General features: G+C 38.6%; 1 protein-coding gene across 1 annotated transcript in view; it reads right to left on the bottom strand.

Moving 5' to 3' along the window:
* The window catches only part of LOC139712119 (aminopeptidase Ey-like), a 30,914-nt gene that overhangs the window by 4,151 nt on the left and 4,691 nt on the right, over window positions 1–22,072 (bottom strand). The window contains exons 2-15 of the mRNA XM_071623955.1: window positions 14,457–14,987; window positions 13,147–13,441; window positions 9,842–9,962; window positions 8,687–8,841; window positions 7,624–7,737; window positions 7,067–7,201; window positions 6,398–6,463; window positions 5,655–5,720; window positions 4,700–4,881; window positions 3,940–4,031; window positions 2,569–2,705; window positions 1,683–1,886; window positions 757–833; window positions 134–244 (exon numbers count right to left, since the gene is read on the bottom strand). Coding sequence (XP_071480056.1) covers window positions 134–244; window positions 757–833; window positions 1,683–1,886; window positions 2,569–2,705; window positions 3,940–4,031; window positions 4,700–4,881; window positions 5,655–5,720; window positions 6,398–6,463; window positions 7,067–7,201; window positions 7,624–7,737; window positions 8,687–8,841; window positions 9,842–9,962; window positions 13,147–13,441; window positions 14,457–14,987 — 2,286 coding nt within the window. The remainder of the gene's footprint in view (window positions 1–133; window positions 245–756; window positions 834–1,682; window positions 1,887–2,568; window positions 2,706–3,939; window positions 4,032–4,699; window positions 4,882–5,654; window positions 5,721–6,397; window positions 6,464–7,066; window positions 7,202–7,623; window positions 7,738–8,686; window positions 8,842–9,841; window positions 9,963–13,146; window positions 13,442–14,456; window positions 14,988–22,072) is intronic.

Genomic DNA, 22,072 nt, shown 5'->3' with positions numbered 1-22,072 from the left:
CTAACAAAACTGAAATTTGCAAATCTTAAAAAAAAAAATCAAATTTTTGGCCTCAGCTCTCCTTAAAAGTATGAATCAAATACAACATAAGATTTTACGATACAAACATAATGCAGCATGCACACGCTCTTACGTATTATTTGATGGGTTTTTCATCCAGTTCTTGAAAAGGGATGTAGCTCTCGTCACGCAATCCTGGTTTCCATAGCGACACGCCTGTTTTATGGCGACGACACGCCCTAATCTAGAATGTAATAAACAGTAAAGAAATAGAACATATTTCCGGGACATTTAAGGAAGCGTGTCATTCAATCCTAGTACATTCAATTCAATTTTTCAACGCATTTTTTTTTCCACAGAACTGATACGACGTCATAATCATCATTGGTTTCAACTGTTATCACTATTATAAAAAAAAAATGTCAGGGTCTCAATTTTATTTGAATTTGTAGTCTTTCTTTAGCAATGCTGGAAGACCACCTCATTTTGTAACGTTTAAAAGATTATGTTTATATTTTTCAGATCTCGAATGATTTTCTTTTTTAATCTTTTTAATCTACGAAAGCTGGTAAACAAAATGGAATTAAAACTTTTGAATCTATAACACGTTCCATTATCATTCTGATTATTCTCCAGTACATATAGTATTATATCTCCCAATATATTATACAACGTAATATCCAGAGTTGCCAATTTAGTGGGAAAATTATACTTTCTGCAAAACGTGTTACTGGGTTGAGACAATTTGAAACATACTGTTCGAGGTGACTGCTTCTGCTGTCGTCCCATCCGACATCTTGATAGAATGGTTCGACGATACTCAACATGTAGGCCTGTTGGAAGAGGATTCCGTAAATCATGACAATGATGATAAACATAGCAATAGTAATAATATAAGTAATAATAAAAATAATGATAATAACAATAATAATGATGATAATAATAATAATAACAACAATAACAATAATAACAATAATAATAACAATAAACTAATAATGATTAATAATAATAACAATAATAATTATCATCTACTATTATCATTTTTATTATTAGCATTATTAAAATTTTAAATTCAACTATTTTTCATATTTCTCTTGAAAAGGGAACAGAAAAAAACCCCGCAATTTATACAATGCCAAATTACAAAATAAGAATTAGGTGAAACTTCACCTAAATGTACAATTTCAGTCTGTCTCAATAATTACAAACAGAAGAGTCTGTTGTCAGTAGTGTTGGGTTATGTTCAAAGTACGAGATTTACAATCATTATGATAATAAAGGACATTATATTTGCGCAGCTACTTTAAAAAAAAAAGATAATGTAAGAAAACTAACTCTTTTTTCTGATTAACTTGACAATAGGAATTGCGTTCTCGCGTGCAATTAAAAAAAAAGTCATGTTCAATCAATCCTGCGAGGCTGATGAATGGACACTTTTACTTCATTATTCGCTTTTTTTTTCTAGAGTAATATTCTTAAAATTCACAATTGTTACGTTTCTGGAATTCTTTAGTCTTCATAATAATGTTAAACATTCCTTACATCTATTCACTGTTTTTGGCAAAAGTTTTTCTTTGATGTGATATCACTATCTTTGTTCTAACGTCATGCAAACAGGAAGACAATGAGGGGGGGGGGAGAAGATTTCTTGCCAATAAGATTACATTGATTCATTTCCCTACCTGAAAGGGCCCGTATGTGGACGTGCGAGATAACATGAGGTCAATGTACTCAAACGTTCTTTCCCCGGTTCGCCAAGCCACGTAGTGTCTCTCTTGGTCGAGGTACAGGGACAGATTGAAGGCCGTGGTGTAGCTTAGGTCTCCAGCCTGAGCCAAACTGAAGGCATCCGTAATCATTCCAGCTCGGTTTGAGACGGGTATAGCCTGAAATGAAAGTTAATGAAACCTAGTGACATTATTAAACGCAACTTCTTGGTTTTCTTAGTTTTAATCTACATGAATCATCAAAACAATAACGACTGAAATTATCAATCGGTCTAAATTACAACATAAAACTTGAAAAACATAGAGTTACAAACGAGTGACTGTTACAGAATTGCACTATAAGAAATTTGTCCCGAAACATACTGATCTTTTTTTATTTCGACATGATACGTAACTTATATATATATATATATATATATATATATATACAACATATATATATATATATATATACAACATATATATATATATATACAACATATATATATATATATATACAACATATATACATATATATACATATATATATATATATATATATATATATATATATATACGGTGTATATATATATATATATATCAGGCGAAAAAATATTCGCGGCCCGGAGGCACTATATCATTGAAGTCGGGTCACGAGATTTCTAAAATTATCTCTTGGTTATTAGCTATACTTAACAGAAATAATGTAAGCAGGCACTGCAAGAAGAAAGACATGTTCATTAAGTTGTTGTCACTTTTGTACATGATAACTGATTTGAAATTTAGGAGCAAGTTTTCTTGTGTAAAGTACAAGTGACGGCGATATTGCAATTCAAATCGTGCAGAAATACTCAGTGCGTACCTCGTGATTCGTGTTCAGTTGCGTTATGAGAAGATCCCAATTGTGTGCGTCGTAATTCACGCGATAATGTCCGTACGCGTTGACATTGAGTAACAGCCAGTCTCCGTCACCGGTAGAGTCGGGTAAAGTGGTCGATACTTTTTAAATTCAACGGAGATATGGAATGGAAACGATAGAGAAAGAGAGAGAAAGTAACGTTTTTCTGCTATCTGTTGTTTCACTACAAGTTTATAACTATTGTGTCACATAACACAGATCTTGACGACAAATAAGCCTATATAGGCATTATAGTTCTTTCTTGCGGTAATAGGTCTTAAGCAAGTAAGTTGTGTTTTCAAACACTTCATTCAACACGTTCAACATTTTTCTTATATGGATTTTAAGGATGGCATCGTCCATAGTGCAAAATTGGGGATTTTCCTTTAAGTACCCAGGGAAGTACCAGTTTGTCCCATGTGAACCTGAATAATTATGTGAAAATATTTCAAAAACCACAGTGGACTTCATTTTTTCTTGTCAGGATTTGAAGAGGCATCTTTCTTTTCAAGGAGCCTCCCGCAAATCAGGGGAATTTGGCGGTTTTAGGATCTTAGGTATAAAACTTATGATAATACAATCACTTATCTACTTATTACCATTGTAACCAAAGTTATCAAAATGTTTGCTCTCCTACACAAGTGGCACACCGTTTGTAATATATGTGTTCGGAAATGAAAGTAAAAAGAGAATGAGTGAATGAAAGAAAAAGTAAAGCAGAAAGTTTAATAAAATTAATTAATATCATAATGATTATACAATATCGAAGAGTGCAGACTTCCTATACAAATGGCAATCAGAGCATACCATAATATGGAATGCCCTATGTCATGATTTTCAGTAAGTAAGATGCAATTATTATGATATAATATGATATAATATAATATAATATAATATAATATAATATAATATAATATAATATAATACAATCGATGATATAACATAACATAATGCAATGTAATATACGAAACGGTAAATCAGCACTTTAAATGATTGTTTAAATGTTTTCTCTACTCCAACCTTTGTCAAATGCTAAATTTCACAGTTAAGAACACGGCTACGAACAAATTGAACGCGTGGGTGGGGCCTCACATAATTATCATACGAAGTAATGCGTAGTCTCAATTTAGAGACTTACAAAATAAAAATATATATTATGTGATATACTGATATTTGCGTATATTATAAGATTCTTCTTTTTTCTTAGATGCAAGATACTTTTTTTACATATAGGATGTATTGCCAACATATAAATATATACACACAAGTGTTGTAGTTAAATGGAAATAGTCACATGAAGTCAAAACCTATATAAACAAAGGCAGCTCTGCTTACAGGTTGTGTCAGGTGGCAGCCACTTCAGAGGTGCATCGGCGAACTCTGCCTGACCTTCGGTGGTGAACCTCAGAGGTACGTGCCACACGTAACTATGACATGACGAAAGAGTAGATTTTTTTCTTAAGTCAAAGCGGGAAATATATTTTTCTTTCTTTCTATTTTTCACAGTTGCTGTCTATCTCTTTACCTTGCACACACACCTACTTGAACTTTTATATACGTGTATGTATATATATATTATATGTTGATAAGGTAGTCCACGTGTTGGCAAGATAAAAAGATAAGTAACAAAACTGCAACAAAGTTCATGCTGTATTCACCAACGGTTTATTTCTTCACACAAATTATATATTATTATATATATATTGCAACCGTGAGGATGAGCGCGTATCCTTGGTAACACGGTTGCAATATATTGTTATGGCTTAATTTTGTTATTCTTCTCTCAGTATCAACACTTGAGAAAGGGCGACGAGACGCTCGAAAATTTGTGTGAAGAAATAAACCGTTGGTGAATACAGCATGAACTTTGTTGCATTTTTGTTACTTATCTTTATATATATATATATATATATATATATATATATACATATATATTATATAATATATACATATACAATTCATTTATATGAACAAACACATTATACACGATATATATGCACATATAAATCATATTAATCATTGCAATGCACATACACAATACACAACGTCATGTAGGCCTAACTTGATGTAGAAACGGAGTGACCTGTACACGTACCCGAGGTCATCGTACTGACTGGTCGTGTTTGCTTCCGGGTTGATGAGGAAACGACTCTGATTGGCCAGGAAGGTCGGGGTTTGTACTCCATAGTCACGTGACACGCTTACAGTGGGATATCCCATCTGTAGCGTCCATGTGTCCATTACCAATTTGACATCGATATCTGTTATGTTATGCTCCTCCGCGGCCTGTAAAAATCAACATAGATGTACCCATCAGCCATTCGTTGCGGAAGAAATATTATAAGTTATACGTAACGTTGCATTGAACGATGTCAACTGGAAAAAAAAATTGTTAATCAAATCAGCTCCTTCATGATGGGAAATTATCTCAAAAGTGGCCCCCCCCCCCCAAAAAAAAAAAAATGATAAACTGCTTTTGAAAAAAAGAAGAAGTGAGATCTAGTGTCCCGTTTAGCATTCCCCTCTATTGTAAGTTGATTTTTGTAGCATTGCTTCTAGCTTGAGTTGACGTTATGGTATATCCATGCCGTTGAAAATCAACAATATTGAATTCTCCTCCAGATAGTTACTAGCTGTCTTATCAGAGAGGTGACAACCTCCCTCATCTAAGATATACAATAATACGCCAAACAAGCATACTCACTTGGAACACATAACGTAACACACAATTACTGAGCAAGAGGCGCGTGTCCGTCGCATTATTTCACAGGATAACCAATGTTCATCCCTTGACATCAGTTTTTTTTTTCTTTTTCTATGTCTTTTGTTTTCATGCAATCAGTCATTGTGTGGAAAACCCTGTGGTCAATTAAATAGTCAAATTGTTATTCGAAAGTTCTCCAGTATCAACTGCTTCTTTGCATGTGTTTGTTTGTATACTCGATTGTGTTTGTTTCAGGGACGTGTATCGACTTTAAAGGATATGAAATGAAAGATTATTCATTAAGGCCTAAGACTATCCCACCACGCATAATACCTTTACGGTTTACCTCCGTGAAGCAGTTCCAAAGATCAGTGTTGATTGCGTTGGCGTACTTGAACCGATCCAGATAAATCTGCCATAATTGAGGAGACAAGTAATATGACGTATATAATTATACGACTGTTATCACTAGTCAGAGCACTGATTTAAACGGAAAGGTCATCAGTGTAGCGGTACGTCCTGCAAACAATATTCAACACATAATGCTTCACACGCAGTGAATATCACGTGATTGTATAGACGTCATCCAGTGTTTACAGCAAACAAGTGCAGTCATATTTAATACTATATTTCATCCGGTGTAAGAAAAGATAAAAACGGTAACTAGTAAAGTACACTGCTGCATGTTTGGAAAGCGATAGCACAATTATGACCTGTGCCCGACGACGTGCAACATTGAGAAAAAAATATCTGACAGTTATTTCAAGTGTTGCGCATCAAGTGTTGTCGTTATTTCACAAATAACTACACCTGCGTGTTACGGAGTTATTGTAATGATAATACAATGCTTATATAGCGCATATCACTACCGTAGTGTCTCTATGCACTTTAAAGGGAGAGGGTTGAAAAACGAAATGTACTGTATCGTGGTTTTACAGATATATTCGTAGCCCATTAACATCAAATAGTTTTCTACGGCAAAAGTGTGAAAGAGAATGTCTATCGTTCTGACGAAAAAAAAACAAACAAAAATGATGTTTAGTTGCTGTTTTCGGACATTGAGTCTAATTCTCTATCAGGCTTTCATACCTGCAGTCCTCTTCTGAAGGCGCTTTCTCCCAGAAAGTTTTGTATCATTCTGATGATGGACGATCCCTGTGGAGACAAAGAGAATTGAGGATGAGGAATGGTATCAACTCATCTTCTCTACTCGGCCTCGGTGAAACAAAACAGCACTCGGGGTAATTTAGTATTTGTCGTTCTCGAATCCAGTAAAGTGCATTATAGATCATGCCTTATTTTTATAACATTACTCAATATCTCAAGAGTGCACGTTGTCCTAAATGTGGCAAACATGTGCTGATCGTTACAACTCCATATTGACAAGTGAGGATCAATTCGTGTATGAAGAAGCGACATATACTTACATAAAAAAACAAAAGTAAGTTTGTAATGCTTTTCATGATATATAAATTATAAAAAAAGAAATCATCTCTTAAAAATCACTGTGATTCTTTCCAAAGTATCAGGGCTCATCCTCACTGAAGTATTCAAATTGTTGTGCAAATATTGGGAAGTCATCAACGAACAGGGCCTGAAGCACTATGGCATAAAAAAGCTGCAGAGTTATACGGAATGACTTTGCTGAATTAAATCGGAACGTTATAAGTGGGGACACATAATAATATGCACGTGCTGCGTGTGCCGCGCATAGAGTGTCTGGTGTTTCGGTGGCGGACAGGACGCTCAGCGCCTCACCTTGTCGTATGCGATCGAGTCGTACTGCTGGTTGATGTCGTCTGCTGTGTCGACGTCAACAATCAGTGGGCGGGACGTTGTCATGGCATCTGCTTCCAGGGATTCGTAGAAACGCCTGGCCACAAATTGGTCCGTCTGACTCACGTTCATGCCAAAGGAGAAACTATTGTTACGTACCGCATCGCGTAATCAAGTCGGCATGCCCAAACAGTAAAAGTGAATACTAACTTTTCCCTTTCTCAAGTATTAACTATAGGCTGCAATCGGCCCTTTCATAGACTTGATAAAAAAGCTGTTTCAATATAAACTGAGATAAATGTATTTTTGATTTGCTTTGAACAATGATAATACATATAACATGAAGCAATGTGCATTCCGGAATGGTATCATTATTATTTTTATTATAATTATTATAATAATAATTATTATTATTACTACTATTATTTATTTATTTATTTATTTGTTTTTTTATTTATTATCTATTTTTATTTTTTTATTTTCTTTTAACAGGCAAACAATTAAAAAAAAAAAACGGCTTTGAGTTTCACAGATTTTACCATGTCCCAGTCTGGATGACGCACATCGGTTCCGATAAACTCAGTGTAGCTAGCAAACCCTTCCTTCAGCCAGAGGTCGTTCCACCACACGAATGACACTAGATTTCCAAACCACTAGAACAAAGAAAAACAAAGAAAGACCAAAAAAAAATAATAAAGGCAAACGCTCAACAAAATAAAACATAGATTACCAAGCAGAGAATGAAGCAAAACGATTAATGATATAGTATTCTCAGCAATTGATAAATTTTGCACATTAAAAAAAAAAACGTGAATATCGTGAAAATGTAATATTGGCAATGGACTAGATTAACTTTTATATCATATTTCATTATTTTGTTGGTTGTGTGCAGATGTGTGTGTATTTATTTGTGTGTGCCTGTATGTCACAAGAAATACACTGGACGAAATAGAAACAGTTTAACATCAGGTTACATAATATGAAGTCCTGATACCATAACAGTGTCATGTTTATCAGCGTTCAAAATATACATTCTTTTTGTTTTATTCTCCCGTCGAGTTGTTTTTATTGCAACTGCCTATCAAATTGCCCTGTAACATCGACGTAAATAAGCCCGCTGCTACTATAAGGATTAGAACCAGCACTGGCTGTCGGGCGGGAGTTGATGTAGGGCAATTTGTTGACCAATTGCAGTTTAAAAAAAAAAAAAAATTGACGGAAGAATTTAATTTCATGAATTTGAATAACAGTCATTGTTATGAAAATTATGATGTCACTGACATTGAATGTCACGTATGGAAAGGGAGGACGAAATTAAATCACATAATTTTTTTCTTTCTTTCTTTCTTTCTTTCTTTGTGTGAGTGCATGTTTGTGCGTGATTGTATATCATGGTTTCTTATTCTTGTTATGGGTTTTTTGTCCGACGTCTTCATTTTTCATTGTTTCTGTGTGTTTTTGTTTGTTTGTTGTTTTTTTTTTTGCTTTTGTATGCTGTTGTTATCGATGATGTTATTGCTGTTGTTGTTGCTGTTTTTGTTGCCGTTGTGGTTGTTGTTGTTGTTGTTGTTTGGATGGATGAAGGGGGGAGGATCCTAATACCTGATGGGCCAGCTCGTGCGCAATGATTACGCTGATCAGCTGCTGGCTGCTCGCCGACGTCTCGCCCGGCGTGTAGAGCAGGTTCGCTTCGCGGTAGGTCACCAGACCCCAGTTCTCCATGGCGCCCACCGAGGAGTCCGGAATGGCGATCATGTCTGTCCGGATAAATCACCAAGGTGTTTGTCATAGCGAAAGATAAGAAAAAAAACTGAAACAAACTAGAGGTACAAACAGAAGAAAAGACGGAGAAAACTGAACTTATGCCCGCTTTGATAATATTTTTTATACCACGCATCAAGTATAGGAAGGGGTTTACATTTGTACGAAAATGGTGTTCTTAGGTCCGACGCTGCTATCACCTCTATTTCATCAATTACGTCATATACCTTCGATATGAAAATAATTCCGAGCCTAACAGCGACTAACACCAGCTTTAATACTACTGCTGTTATAACTGTTCACTGAGCTCATTACGACTTTTACTACCAATCCTTCCTGCTGCTATTACTTCTACTACTAACACTACTCTTGCCACTACCAGTGGCGGATCCAAGGGGAGGGGGGGGGGGGCGCACCGGGCGCGCGCCCATTCTTTATTTGTTGTTAAAACAAAAGAAATAAAAAGAAAAAAATGAGATAAAGCCCGGAAGTAGCACCGAAAATATTCTTTGCGCCCCTCCCCCCCCCCCCCCACCACTGTTTACGAAATTCCTGGATCCGCCCGTGTCTACAACATCTACTACTACCACTACTGCTACTAATACTACTTCTACTACTACTACTACTACTACTACTACTACTACTACTACTACTACTTACCACTTAATAATAATACTACTACACAACAACTGCTACAATGACAACTACTACTCCTACTAGTAGTACTACTGCTGCTGCAGCTACTGCAAATTATACCGTTATGTTCATGATATCCCTGGTGCCGTTGGGTACAATAATTAAGTCTTTATGAACGTGTTATCTTATGCCCTTCATTCTCGTAATTCCCTATGTCTTTCTCTCTCCTCATCCCTCTCTCCATCTTTCAACCACCCGTCCGGCGTCAATCTTCTTTCTCTTTATTTCTCTGGTCTTCATCCCCCCCCCTTTCTTCCACTTGCTTATAGATGTTGAAAATACATGTATCTCTGTACTTACCCATCTTAGGGAGGGGGAACTTGGTGCCGTAGTAGTAGTCGTAGTAATCCAGCATGGCCACACCGTCTTCCAGAGCGAACACGACGGACGAAAGAGCTTCACGCCGTGCCCAAACACGAAACTGTGGAATGATCAATAATAATAATGATTGCGTATGTTCTTGTTTGTTTGTTTGTATGTGTGTCTACAAATTAATGCGCTGATGACAAAGATTCGTTATAAGTTAATGGATTGACATAGTTCCACAAATTATAGCGAATGTAACAGAATAAGAACTGAAAGAAAAATATAGAAAAATATAAAAATATTTCATAATCACTCAAATTTTCCAGAGTTTTATTTTTTTTTTTCTCTGACCACGGTATGCTCTAGATAACAATTTCACAGTGAAATTGTACACTGAAAGTAAATACATTGAGTCCCCTGTTTTATTGGAGATTTTAATAAGTTGTATTGTATCAAAAACCGCGTCGGCGCGGCGCTCCCATTACATCTATTCCTAACAAACAGTTTAATCGTTGTCATTTTCTTATAGTCACTAAAGCGATATGAAAATGACATTAAAGCTGTCAAAAAAAAGCCTAGAGCTAGAAATTTTCCGCAATAGTCTTAATTTTTTTTTTGAGGATACAATTGCATCCTGAGGCGTAAAAGATTGTCATTAGAAGGTTACCAGTCTCCGTGGAAAACTCTAATATTGAAACGTTATTATCATTGATTGAGGATTTCGTGTGGTGCTCGGATGTCAACTCTGTAGACTAAAAAAATGAAACAAAATACTCAATACGTGCAACAGGAGAGCATGATATTGTACATCGGTCGGATCTTCATGTATTTCCTGGTATAATAGACGATACACCCCTGCACGACACATGAGAGAAAGCCCCGGAGGCGGTTACCGTTAGGTGTATAAACAGTCCACAAAAAATCGGGCCGGCCTCAAACAGGTCAAAATTTCAAACCGCCTCTGGACGCCGGCCCGGGACCAGTACTGCTATGCGTATCACGGTGTCACTGACTAAGGATTTACTGTACACGTTGCGCCCGACTTGAGGATTTCCGCAGCTTTTTGGAGCAGCGTTTGACTGGTCACGTGACCTTCCTTCGGGTCATGTGATCAATAGACCGTCAGCAGACCGTTTCTGCAATTTATTACAATTTCTGGATTTCTTTTTTCCCCAACAGAATAGGTAACGAAGCATTTAATTCACCTGCGTTCAATAGCCAGGAACTTGCCTAGTTGTTGCTTGGTCGGGCAAGTCTCCGGCAAGCTTTGTGGTTTTTAAGGGCAACTTTTGCGAACAAAGCATGCAAAAAATCTGAATACATGACTTAACCTGTCTATTATAAAACACACACCTCGCAAAAAAAACCCAAACAAACAAACTTTTCTAGCATAATGAAAGAGCACTTGACTATTAAACCGCTTTCACGAAGCGGGGGAATTGCTACCCTTAATTAACACATGTCAGCAGGCTATCAAGTTGATGGAATGTGTAATTTTCATGAAAATTTAATTCGTTTTGGAATTCCCGTTATATTTTCTTTATATTGTTATCTACACATGACATCATAACCTCTAGTAGTCTCCTTATCCAGCGGTTCCAATATAAAAACTTCAAAAATTCTAAACTTTTGCATCGATTGTCCTATTGTCCTCAAACTTTGACTGATGTGTTCTACTAATGTTGCTGCTTTCATGACTATCACTTAATCCACATTGCTCTTAGGGTTTGGATTCCCTTTTACACAACCACAAACTCAACGATGACTCCTCTGCACTGGTTGTACGGCAGCACGACTGCGCTGCATGTGTGAGCCACATATCGGTGCAAATTATAGTCACACATACTACGTAGATGCAAAACATGATTACGATGCATGTGCACGTACATGAATACTCAGTATGTGTTCGGGATCGTGTGTGGTGTGTAAAGATGGTGTGCGAGTGAGCGACAAAAGACTCACATGTACTGTATAATGTATCAGACAAGAAATTGCAATGCAGTGTAGGAGGAAAACTTTTGGAAAAATGCCTTTTTCGTTTTCATTTACTGTGATTACTTTTGTTAGTTCGAAAATCGCCAAATCAAAAATTACCGAAAAACCACCAAGATACTGATTTGGTTACCGCACTAGAATTTTATCACCAAGGGTTTAAAAAGAAATCACAAAATTTCACAATTTTTTTGGCTTCCGAAGTCACCATCAGGCAATGCAGATATTGAACAAAACATAGGAGTCGATTGTGTCAAAGGCACTCCCACTGCAGAAGAGTCAAAGGCGACGTGAGGCCGACCCATGTGTAAACAGGAACATTTGTGCTCGCGCTCGCCCGAGACGCATATGTAAACTGCTGGCGAACGACTGATAGCCGCCGGCCTCAGGCTGTCTCAAGGTGGCTTTCTTGTCGAATGTGTAACAGGGGTCTTTGTCTACCATCGAAGTGGGAATTTTGCCCGGGCGTTCACTGATTTGTACAAGTTCAATGCAGGACCTCGAGGTAGAACAGTGCCTACTAAACTTGGTACCCCATTAAAGTATCATGTCAGAATAAAATGTTCGATGTATATCAATAACACTAAATGGGACAAATACGTGTAATGGACTTTGATGAATTGGGAAGCATGGCTGGTCTTGAAAAGTGCGTGAAGCAAGGGCAAGGAGGACCAAAAAAAAAAAAAAGAAAAAAAAAAGAGTTTTTCCTTGACTGCGAACAACCCGATGAGCCAGATCTTGTCAGCAGCTGACTTTGGGGTAGCCCCAGGGACGTGACCTGCCGTGACTTCTGCGAAGCTGCGATTTGCCCTGCCGTGGGACACGGGACACGAGTCCTCGGCAAACAGCGTTTACTCTGCTGTTGACTACATCTCAGTAAACAAACATACTTTACAGCCTGTTCAGAGAGCTGGTGTCTTGAAGTACGTCACGAAAATTCTGGTATTCCTCTCAGGAAAAAAAAAACTGGCTAGGGTTTCACATAGACCTACCAACATAGATCTAAGGGTACAAGATCTGGGCACCGTTTCATGAAAGACTTGTCAGTCCTGACAAGTTGTCAGTCTCTGAAAATATCAGTAAAATATTTGGTTTTGATTGGCTGAGAAGCTCTGGTCACTGACTTTTACTATGGTAATTGTCAGTGCTGACAACTTTCACGAAACGGTGCCCTTCCAGAGTTCAGATGTGTCTTCACAAGCTGAGCTTGTGAGAGGCGACTCAGCTTTGAAATATTTGAGTTCGCCTCTGCAAAGCAAATATTTTTAATAATATAGTAAATATACTTATATCTTTTCAGCACTCACAGTGACGTTTCCTGCTGTCGTCCTCTCCTCGAATTCGAAATCGCAGACGACATAGCAGACGATGTACGTCGACATCGGCAAGGTTCTCTCGAAGACGGACCTGACCCACGGTTCGCCCGCCTGGCCGTGCGGGTTGTCGATGGTGTCGTTGGAGATAAGGGGCATGTTGCTGAGGGCGGTGAACCCTGATTGGTGGATGACGGTGATGTTGAAGGTTGCCTTCATGGCCGGCTCGTCAAAGCAAGGGAAGGCTTTGCGCGCGTTGGTGGGCGCGAAGAACGTTGCAGCTAAATACCTACGAGCAAACAGGCATAGCAGGTGTAAACAGTGAATTCGTCAAAGACATCGATAGACAGAAATAGAGATAGATAGAGAGAGAGAGACAGACAGATAGATATATAGATAGAGGGAGGGAGGGAGGAGCGAAGAGAGAGAGAGAATGAGAGTAAAAGAAAAAGAAGCGAGAAGGGGTGGAAGAGATAGAAAACAAAATTACGGAGGCAGGTTATCATCATTAAGAGCTGAGATGGAAAGAGAGACCAAAGTGAAGGGTAGGTATTTGCAGATAAATATTTATCATGTAAATGTTAAAGTGGAAATCCAGTCCAAATATAAGTTAGGCTGATAATAAAGAATAAAATCTTACTACTCCAGCGGTATAAATTTGACTGAAATTGGATGAAAAATAAGGAAGTTTTGCTAATTTCTGCAAAACAGTTCCTGTACAGTGGATATGAATATACAAATGAGAGAGCTAACCATGTCATACTCTCACAATTTTCCATTGATTGTGTACCAAAAAAAAAAATGATGAAAATTCAATGTTTCTGTCATTGAAGTCTGAAACATGACGTTATTCCTGGTTGAATAACTTCAGAATAGTGATCAGTTAGATATACAAGAAATAATTGCGTTTGAATGAAAAACTGGAAATTTCAAAAGTTCATGTACAAACTATAAGGCAAGTTGTGAGGGTATGACATGCTCACTTTGCCATTTGCATATAATTCATATTCACCAATCAACAACTGTTTCCCGAAAAAATAGCGAAACTTAAAAATGTTATAAATTTCTTATTTTTCATCCAATTTTGATCAAAATCATACTGTTTAACTCGTCATATTTCACTCTCTCTTATCAGACTAACTTATAATTGTACTGGATTTCCTCTTTATTCGTATCAACCTGCCAGGTAGGGAACGAAAGGATTGTCAACATGTATGACTGGAATTTAATTTTCTTGGATGCATTGCTACAAGTTGTTATTGGCTCTCGTGTATTTCTTTAATCTTTATCATGCGACCGCTCACCGCGTTTCGCCCGTGGCAGTTTTATAAGAGCTCTTGTAAAGTCCGAAGAGTCCACCATCGATGAGAGGTGCGCTGAAGTCGATAGTGAACCGATACTCCACTCCGGCTTGCAGCTCTCCGTCGAGTTCCGCCACGAGGTACTGGTTCTCCTCGTACGTCCAGGGCTCTTTCAGAAAACCCGGCACATTTCCTTCATGGTCGCCATCAGCATTCAACCGTTCCAGCCGCGCCGTGCCCGAAGCCAGGTCGAGCTCTTTGGCGTGCATGACGATCACGTCCGTGGCTTCTCTGCAGATCATCGTCACCGTAATCGTGCCGTTGAATCGCGTGTCGCCGTCGAGGTCTATCGCTAGCTCGAGGTCGTAGTGGGACGGTTTGAGAGTCTCGGGAAGACGAGGGTTGTACCACGGCGTCGATGGTGACAGGGTGGTACCGGAAGTCGCCGGTCGCCTGGAGACGGAAGGCGTCGTTGTCGAGCTGGTAGAGGAATCTTCAGAACAGGTCGATGGCATCCCGGTAGGTGGCATATCCCTGCCAGGCGAAATATAAAAGTACAAACAAAGCAAACCAAAGTTAAATGAAAAAAAAAATCTGCAAATCACTCCACCTGTATAAATACAACGTCAGAGAAGTCAACTCAGGGCTCCATTTCATACAAGACGGTAGGATAGCAACTCTTGCTGAAATGGCAACTTCCCATAGCAACAGCCCTGGACGAAGCTGGATTCTGGTCGTTACCTTGACAATTGCCATTCCAGCAAGAGTTGCTATCATATCAACTTTTTATGAAATGGGGCCCTGGTACATCCTAATGCTTGCGATTATCGGCGCTGTGTTTGTACATGAAGAAAGGGGGGGGGAGTGAGGGGTGAGGGTTTACCTGTGACCCTTAATAGGGGAAGCGTCGCCCATTCCGCAGTCCCTGCTGTGGGGCAGTGGATAAGGCTCTAGGACCATAATTCAGGGGATCCTGGATTCGAACCTTGCCTTGGACCAACATACTTGGATAAACTATCATACCGATACTGCGCCATTGAAATATCACGTCCAGTGAGTAAAAAAGGTAGGGCCTACCTGATGCCAATACATGCATTGGGATACTGGTAGGAGCCTATGAAGGAATGGTGCATACTATGCACTGAGAAAGACTACAATGGATGCATAAGACAATGTTTGTATTTCCTTTCGATAGTCATGATTTAATGGTCTATAACAATAGCGGAGCTGGCTAGCACGTAACTTTTTCGTTTCATGACATTCCCAGACATGGGTATCCTTGAGGCGCAGTTGCGGAGGTTGAAGTAGAAGGAGTCATTAAACATTGATCAGTATCTGAGAAGAAGTTTAACACTGTATAGCAGTATGAACATTTGAATGTGCAGACCAAGGAGAAGTCTGGGAAGCAAAGTCAGATTTTGAGTTTTAACCTTGTTTTACCTTTTTTTTTTAATGGTTTGCCCTATATAGAGGGTGCTGATACCCAATCTGGTAGATGCAACACTTGCATCCTTGAAGATTTTGAAATAAAAAAAGATGAGTATGGTGGCAATTTTTTGGTCAACGGCCATTTTTTACCATTTTACATTGGAATTTTTTTGCGGCCGTTTTGGATATCTCAAAACGCTCAGTGATTATTAGTTGCTTCAACCAGATTCAGATTCAGCACACTCAAAATAGGCTGAAACAATCGAATGTTTTCATTTTTTTTTCATCAGTTTTGCCAATAAGGATAAGGAAAATTTCAGTTTCGGGAGACTTCTTGAATATCTCAAATTCTTCAAGAATGCAAAAGTTGCCTCCCCCAGATTCGGATTCAGCACCCTCGAAATAAGGTAAAACTGTGAGTGATTTATTTCCAGTCTATCACTATTTTATAAGGAATATACATAGGTACTTAAGATTTTGCCTGCCATTGACGGCCAATTTGGCGGCTATCAATACCTTAAGTATCTCAAAGCCTTTAGGGATGAAAGAGTTGTATCATCCAGATTCGGACAAAAACCATCAAGAAGCATTGGACGGACGGTAAAACAAGGTTTAGCCTCTGGCACTCACACTATCTGGTTTTGTAATGTAAAGTAGCATATTGCCGCAAAAACCTCCAGCTAAACTGGATTTTAAAGGGACTGTACAGTACTGGTTGAGGTAGGGATTCATGCTTTGAACATTCCTAAGTGAGATAATGAAAAGCCTCATATGAAATATGAAAGAGCATGTAATTTTAAGAAGGATTCAACGTTTATTTGATGAAAATTGGTTTTCAAATGGCTGAGATATCAAAAAAAGTGCTAATAATAAAAGGCGACATGCCACAACTTTATTAGGATCTCTTTGTTTCACCTTGTTTTTGGATATCTCAGCCATTTCAAAACCGATTTTCTTCGAATAAACTTTTGATACCCCTTAGAACTGCATGCTCTTTGACATCTTATAGAGTGGTTTCTAAATATCTGGCAAAATGTTAAAAGCTAAATCTTCACCTCGACCAGAACTGTACACACCCTTTAATGTCAAGTTACGACCGCTAGGAGTGAATCGAGATCACGAGCTGGTTAAACCTAATTGTGCCTCTAATAATCAGAGACAAACACAAACTCCGTGTGCAGAAGTTCGATGCAAAGTGGAGAAACACTCTCTTTTCATGTCATGGGTTCGAGAACAGAAAATGCCATGCGTGTAGGTGGTGTGTAACCAGTCAAGGTCCGATCCACTCCACGTTAAACCCTAACCAGGCCGGGGGGGGGGGGGGGGGGTGGGGGTGGGGGGTTTGACTCAACTCCCCCCCCCCCCCCCCCCCCGATCTCGGCCGTCGATCGCGCGGATCGCCGTGAAAATTGGTACATACATTACCTGTAGCGTAATCTACCAAACTGTTAAAAAAGAAATTGAAATGTGTATTTTTTTCATATTCTATATTATATCAATAATGCTAATATGTGCATGAAATCATAAATTTTGCTCTAAATCAGGAAATGAAGTTCCTAGAATCCTAATTTTTGATGATAACATTTTTTGTAGCATTCCTAACAATGCACCTGAAAAAAAATCTGGTATCAAACTTAATTTCTTATGTATTGTATTGTTTTATGAATTTCTTATCTATTTCTTTGTTTTTCGACCTTTTGCTTTGTTGGGGGTTTCACTTGGCGGACGTTGGCAGAATGGTCGTGAAAATGCCGTTTTAGGGTTAAATTGATGTCAAAGGGACTATGCCATGCGAATGCATTTTAACTTGTGTGATTCATGGTACCTTCACCATCACAGGTATGTATCTGAATGTATATCATTTTCAAATAAGTGCCATGTGTATTTTACAATTATTATCCATAACACTTGGACAAGTCCACAAAGAATTCAAAACAAGGATTCTGCGTGTGACATCATCATCTGTAAATTTAATCATTGCAAAAGTGTGAATATAAAATTATGGTTAACAAGAGAAACATGCAAGTTTAATGGCTCGAGGGTGTCGAGGTCGTGGGGTGACCCACACGGAATAGACCACTTCGTAGCTACGCGCATGAGCAGAAAAAGGTTATTGGTTGTACCAACAGGCATTTTGGCTTATCAATTCATTGAGATAAGCATCTGTGATGTGATGATTATTCATGTATCCTTATATTGATATAGATGGTGCTTGCCAGCACATCCACCTGACAGCAAGCCTGGTATTTAGCAATAATCAAAAGAAAATGTTGTTAATGCATTCAATACAAACCAATGAAATGGATGCCTCCTGAAATGTCAATAGGCGTTTTCACATCAGCCCGATGGAAATCCAAGCTCGAGATATTTTTTAGCGATCGCAAATTAGCGCGCTATTTCATTTTCTATTCACATCAGCCCGAACATTATCAAATATCGCGCTAGTTCGCATTAATTATCCTGCTATTTCGGAAATTTTCCGAGTTGGACTCGAGAAATTTTCTCGATCAATTAGCGCGCTAATTTGTATTCACATTATCAAATAGCGCGCTATTTCGTGATCGGGTTAATTTCCCAAGTCAGAAAATAGCGCGCTATTTCGAAACATCGGGCTGATGTGAAAATGCCCAGGCCTAGTTGGTCATTCTGGTCACCTGGTCTAAACGCAAGTTCATCCTTTGTTTGAATATGAATTCCATATTGTTACGTTGGGCAAGCTTATGCATTATGTCGCTTTGAAAATGAGTAAAGTGCCTAACCAAGTGAGAAAAAATAAAGATCATTTGTACCAATGTGTACATAAGCTAATTACGAACTGGCTTATAGGATCCTTATACATGGTATTGTTAACTCAATATCATTTCTGCATGTCAATCTCCACTGAAAAAACCTAAGTGACAAAGTGAAGGCTGATTGTGTCTTTACAAAATGGTAGAAGGTGTGAGAAGTCTGTGAGAACCAGACATTGCACGAAAAAACAATAACATTTCAGCATTCAAATCAGAAAGGTTTCGAACAAAACTTGTCTTGTTTTTTTTTTAATTTATCTACTATCTTTCCGATACGTGGGCCTACTAAGTAACATGTGACAAGTCTGGCAAACATATGAGCTTTGAGTCGCAAAACACGATATACCCTTTTAAAGACTGGAGGTGTGCATATAATTTGAATGAGCAAATAAATTCGTTTGTTGGGAACCAGAAATGATCTCTCTGAGACAATATGACAACAGGTACATTGAGTAGAGCGCAACATCATAGAAAACACGTCGAAGGACAAGAGGAAATTTGATCTTTTGCTCAAATACAAGATCTGCAAACATCTGGAGGGTAGACTACTTCTCTCCCTGTCTTTTACACTGGACCTCAGGACATAATTGCCTGTTTGTCCGTTTTCTGTCTTCCGCATCACCTCCCCGCCTCCATCAGGCCTCTTTCCTCCTCTTTCCTTCGCTCCTCACGACCTCTCCCATTTCCCCCATCCCCTCCCCTTTTCTCTTGGTAAATCGTAATGTCGATTTGCCTCAACTCGGATGCACGTTTTTCTGAAGACAAAATCGATTTTGCGCTTTTAACATCTTTTAACATTGTGTCGGTACACAAGACCCCGAATCGCCGCTATGCATGGGCCGCGCACAAAGTCATCAGAAAAGAGAAAATGTTTTTGGAGATGTTTTTGTGATGAAGTGCCGGGATAAGATTATCGCCCCCTCCAAAAAACAAACAAAAACAAAAACAAAGGACGCAAAGAAAACCAAGCAAAGGCATAGAGCATCTTTCTTCTCAAATGTAATAGCAGAAGAAGTAGTAGTATACACTGGCTTTTATGATATTAATTACTTCGGGTTCCGTAAGGACATTGCAAGTTGACAACTTGTTATGATGTCATGAAAGCAGTCACCTTGTGATTGTTATGTAATATTGTCCTAAGAGACAGACCATAATATTCCATAGGACTAAATATAGACGATGTGTTCTCATAACTTATGTTTCCACGAAAGAAAGAAAACCGTTTAACATTCATAAATCCACTGCACCGACCGTGCAATCTACGGGGAGAATTTACTTCGGATCCACGTTTGTTTGTTTGTTCGTTTGTTTGTTTGTTTGTTTGTTTGTTTGTTTGTTTGTTTGTTTGTTTCGTTTGGTTTGTGTTTTCAGATGATCATTATCTGCCATTCATGTTTAAAACAATGGAGGATTCGGGGAGCCATCTATACAAAGAAGGCTTGATGAAGGCGAGCTGGTCATTGCTCCGAATTTATGTCAGGCAAGACAACTATATATCGTGTATAATTATGTAGAATGTAATGCGGTGTCTGGCAGAACCGTAGTCTCTTATGTAAACTCTGCATATCTCCTATAGTCTCCCGGTATGGTGGTGAGATGGCTCAGTCGGTAGCGCATCTGCCTCCGTTATGTCCAGATCAAAGGGTTCGATTCCAAAGTCTCACCGAGAAATGCTGAGTGTAATCATAATCATATAAATCTAGTAAGAGGCAAAACACTGTGTCCCTCGGATAGGACATAAAATGAAGGTCCCGTGTATGAGAGATGCACAACTCATGCACGTAAAAGATCCCGTTTCATTTATTCATCGCAAAGAGCAGAGTATTTAACCCAGTGAAGTGGTCCGGCTTTACATCCAACTGGACCCCATGGAAGACCAGTCAGTACAGCTGAATATGGGCTATCCAGCCACCCTTCTCAGATGGAAAATGAAACAAACTGACAATATGACTGGAAACTGGAACATTGAGGAGAAACTGTATGGTTTGGAAAAGACAGGAAAGAGATGTCAGAGGAATAGCAACAACAAAAAAAAAAAAAAAAAAAAAAAAAAGAGGGGGGAGGACTGAGATGACAATTTCATTTCCAAAATCAGGAAAAATAAATACCATGCAGAGCCCGGCATTATACATCATTAGGACAATTTGCGATTGCTGAATTGTAGTAAATTGGTTCAATTGCGTGAATAAAAATGTCATCGGAAATGCGAGCAGACCATTGGCTGTTGCATAGTTGCTGTCATGGCAACCGCAATTACGGGGGCTGGAAAGGGGGATTGTTGGGGGACTTTGCAGAAATGGGCCTCGAGAAGGAAGAGCTCCGAAGACAGATAGAGAGGAAATCATTCGAGGTAGGTTACTTTGCAAAAATAGGCTGATAGACAGACATAAAACTGGAAAGACATAGATGGCTTTAACTGACTGCTAAAAAAAAAAAAAACAAAACAAAAAAAAAACAAAAAAAACAAAAAAAAACATAGACAGCGATGATAAAAAATAAATAGACATGAATAGATAGATTGATGTATTGATTGATTTATTGATATATTTATGGATTGTTTGATTGACACAAAGATATACGTCTGCCAAGATAAACAGATATGTATAGACAGATGTATACATAGATGGGTAAGTAGACGAACAGCTTGGCATTATGGAGTGACGGATAGACAAATCGACCGATGGCTGGCTGGCTGGATGGATGGGTGAATTGATGCATACATAAATGTATGCATAGGGGCCTAATTGGATGGATTCCTTCATTGCTGGCAATGCTTGTTTGATTGATTGATTGATTGATCGATCGATCCATCCATCCATCCATTCATTAATCAATTAATTGCGTAATGATTGATTAACTGACGGATGTTATTGTGAGATACATATTTATTATGTATGATGTGAGAAAAGAAAGCCGATAGGGCAAAAACATTTCGCTGTTAACTGAACCCTTCCAAACACGGTTTTCTACTTTTTGATGCACAAAGTCAGGGCACTTTGGCGTTTCTTTCGGGGACGCTGCTGTCTTTTAGCTTACAGCAGAGAGGGGTCTCATCTCCCTGCTTACAGTATACACGTCACTTTCTACTGTTTTATAGGAGTGCCAGTTGCCTGCTCGATAACACCGAACGACCACAGTCCTAAGTCATGAAGGAGCACGGTCTGCTTTTAATGATCCACACGCAACTTCCAACGGTTGTTTTTGTTGTTGTTGTTATATTTTGTTTTTGTTTTTGTTTAGTTTTGATTTGTTGCTTAATGTGTGCGTGTGTGGGAAGGGGGCGGAGCAAGTCTGGATTCAAATGCGATAGGGACTCGATGTCGTCGCAGGGAGCACAACCTTTTATTAGCGCATGGCGAGCACATAGCTGGAGGTCTGGCATGGTAGGGAATACATTAAACC

Source organism: Diadema antillarum, unplaced genomic scaffold (assembly GCF_040938485.1).
Source record: "Diadema antillarum isolate AM-2024a unplaced genomic scaffold, OU_Dant_1.0 seq00001760_RagTag, whole genome shotgun sequence".
Lineage (NCBI taxonomy): Eukaryota > Metazoa > Echinodermata > Echinoidea > Diadematoida > Diadematidae > Diadema > Diadema antillarum.
This window is presented reverse-complemented; position numbering and strand designations above follow the sequence as displayed.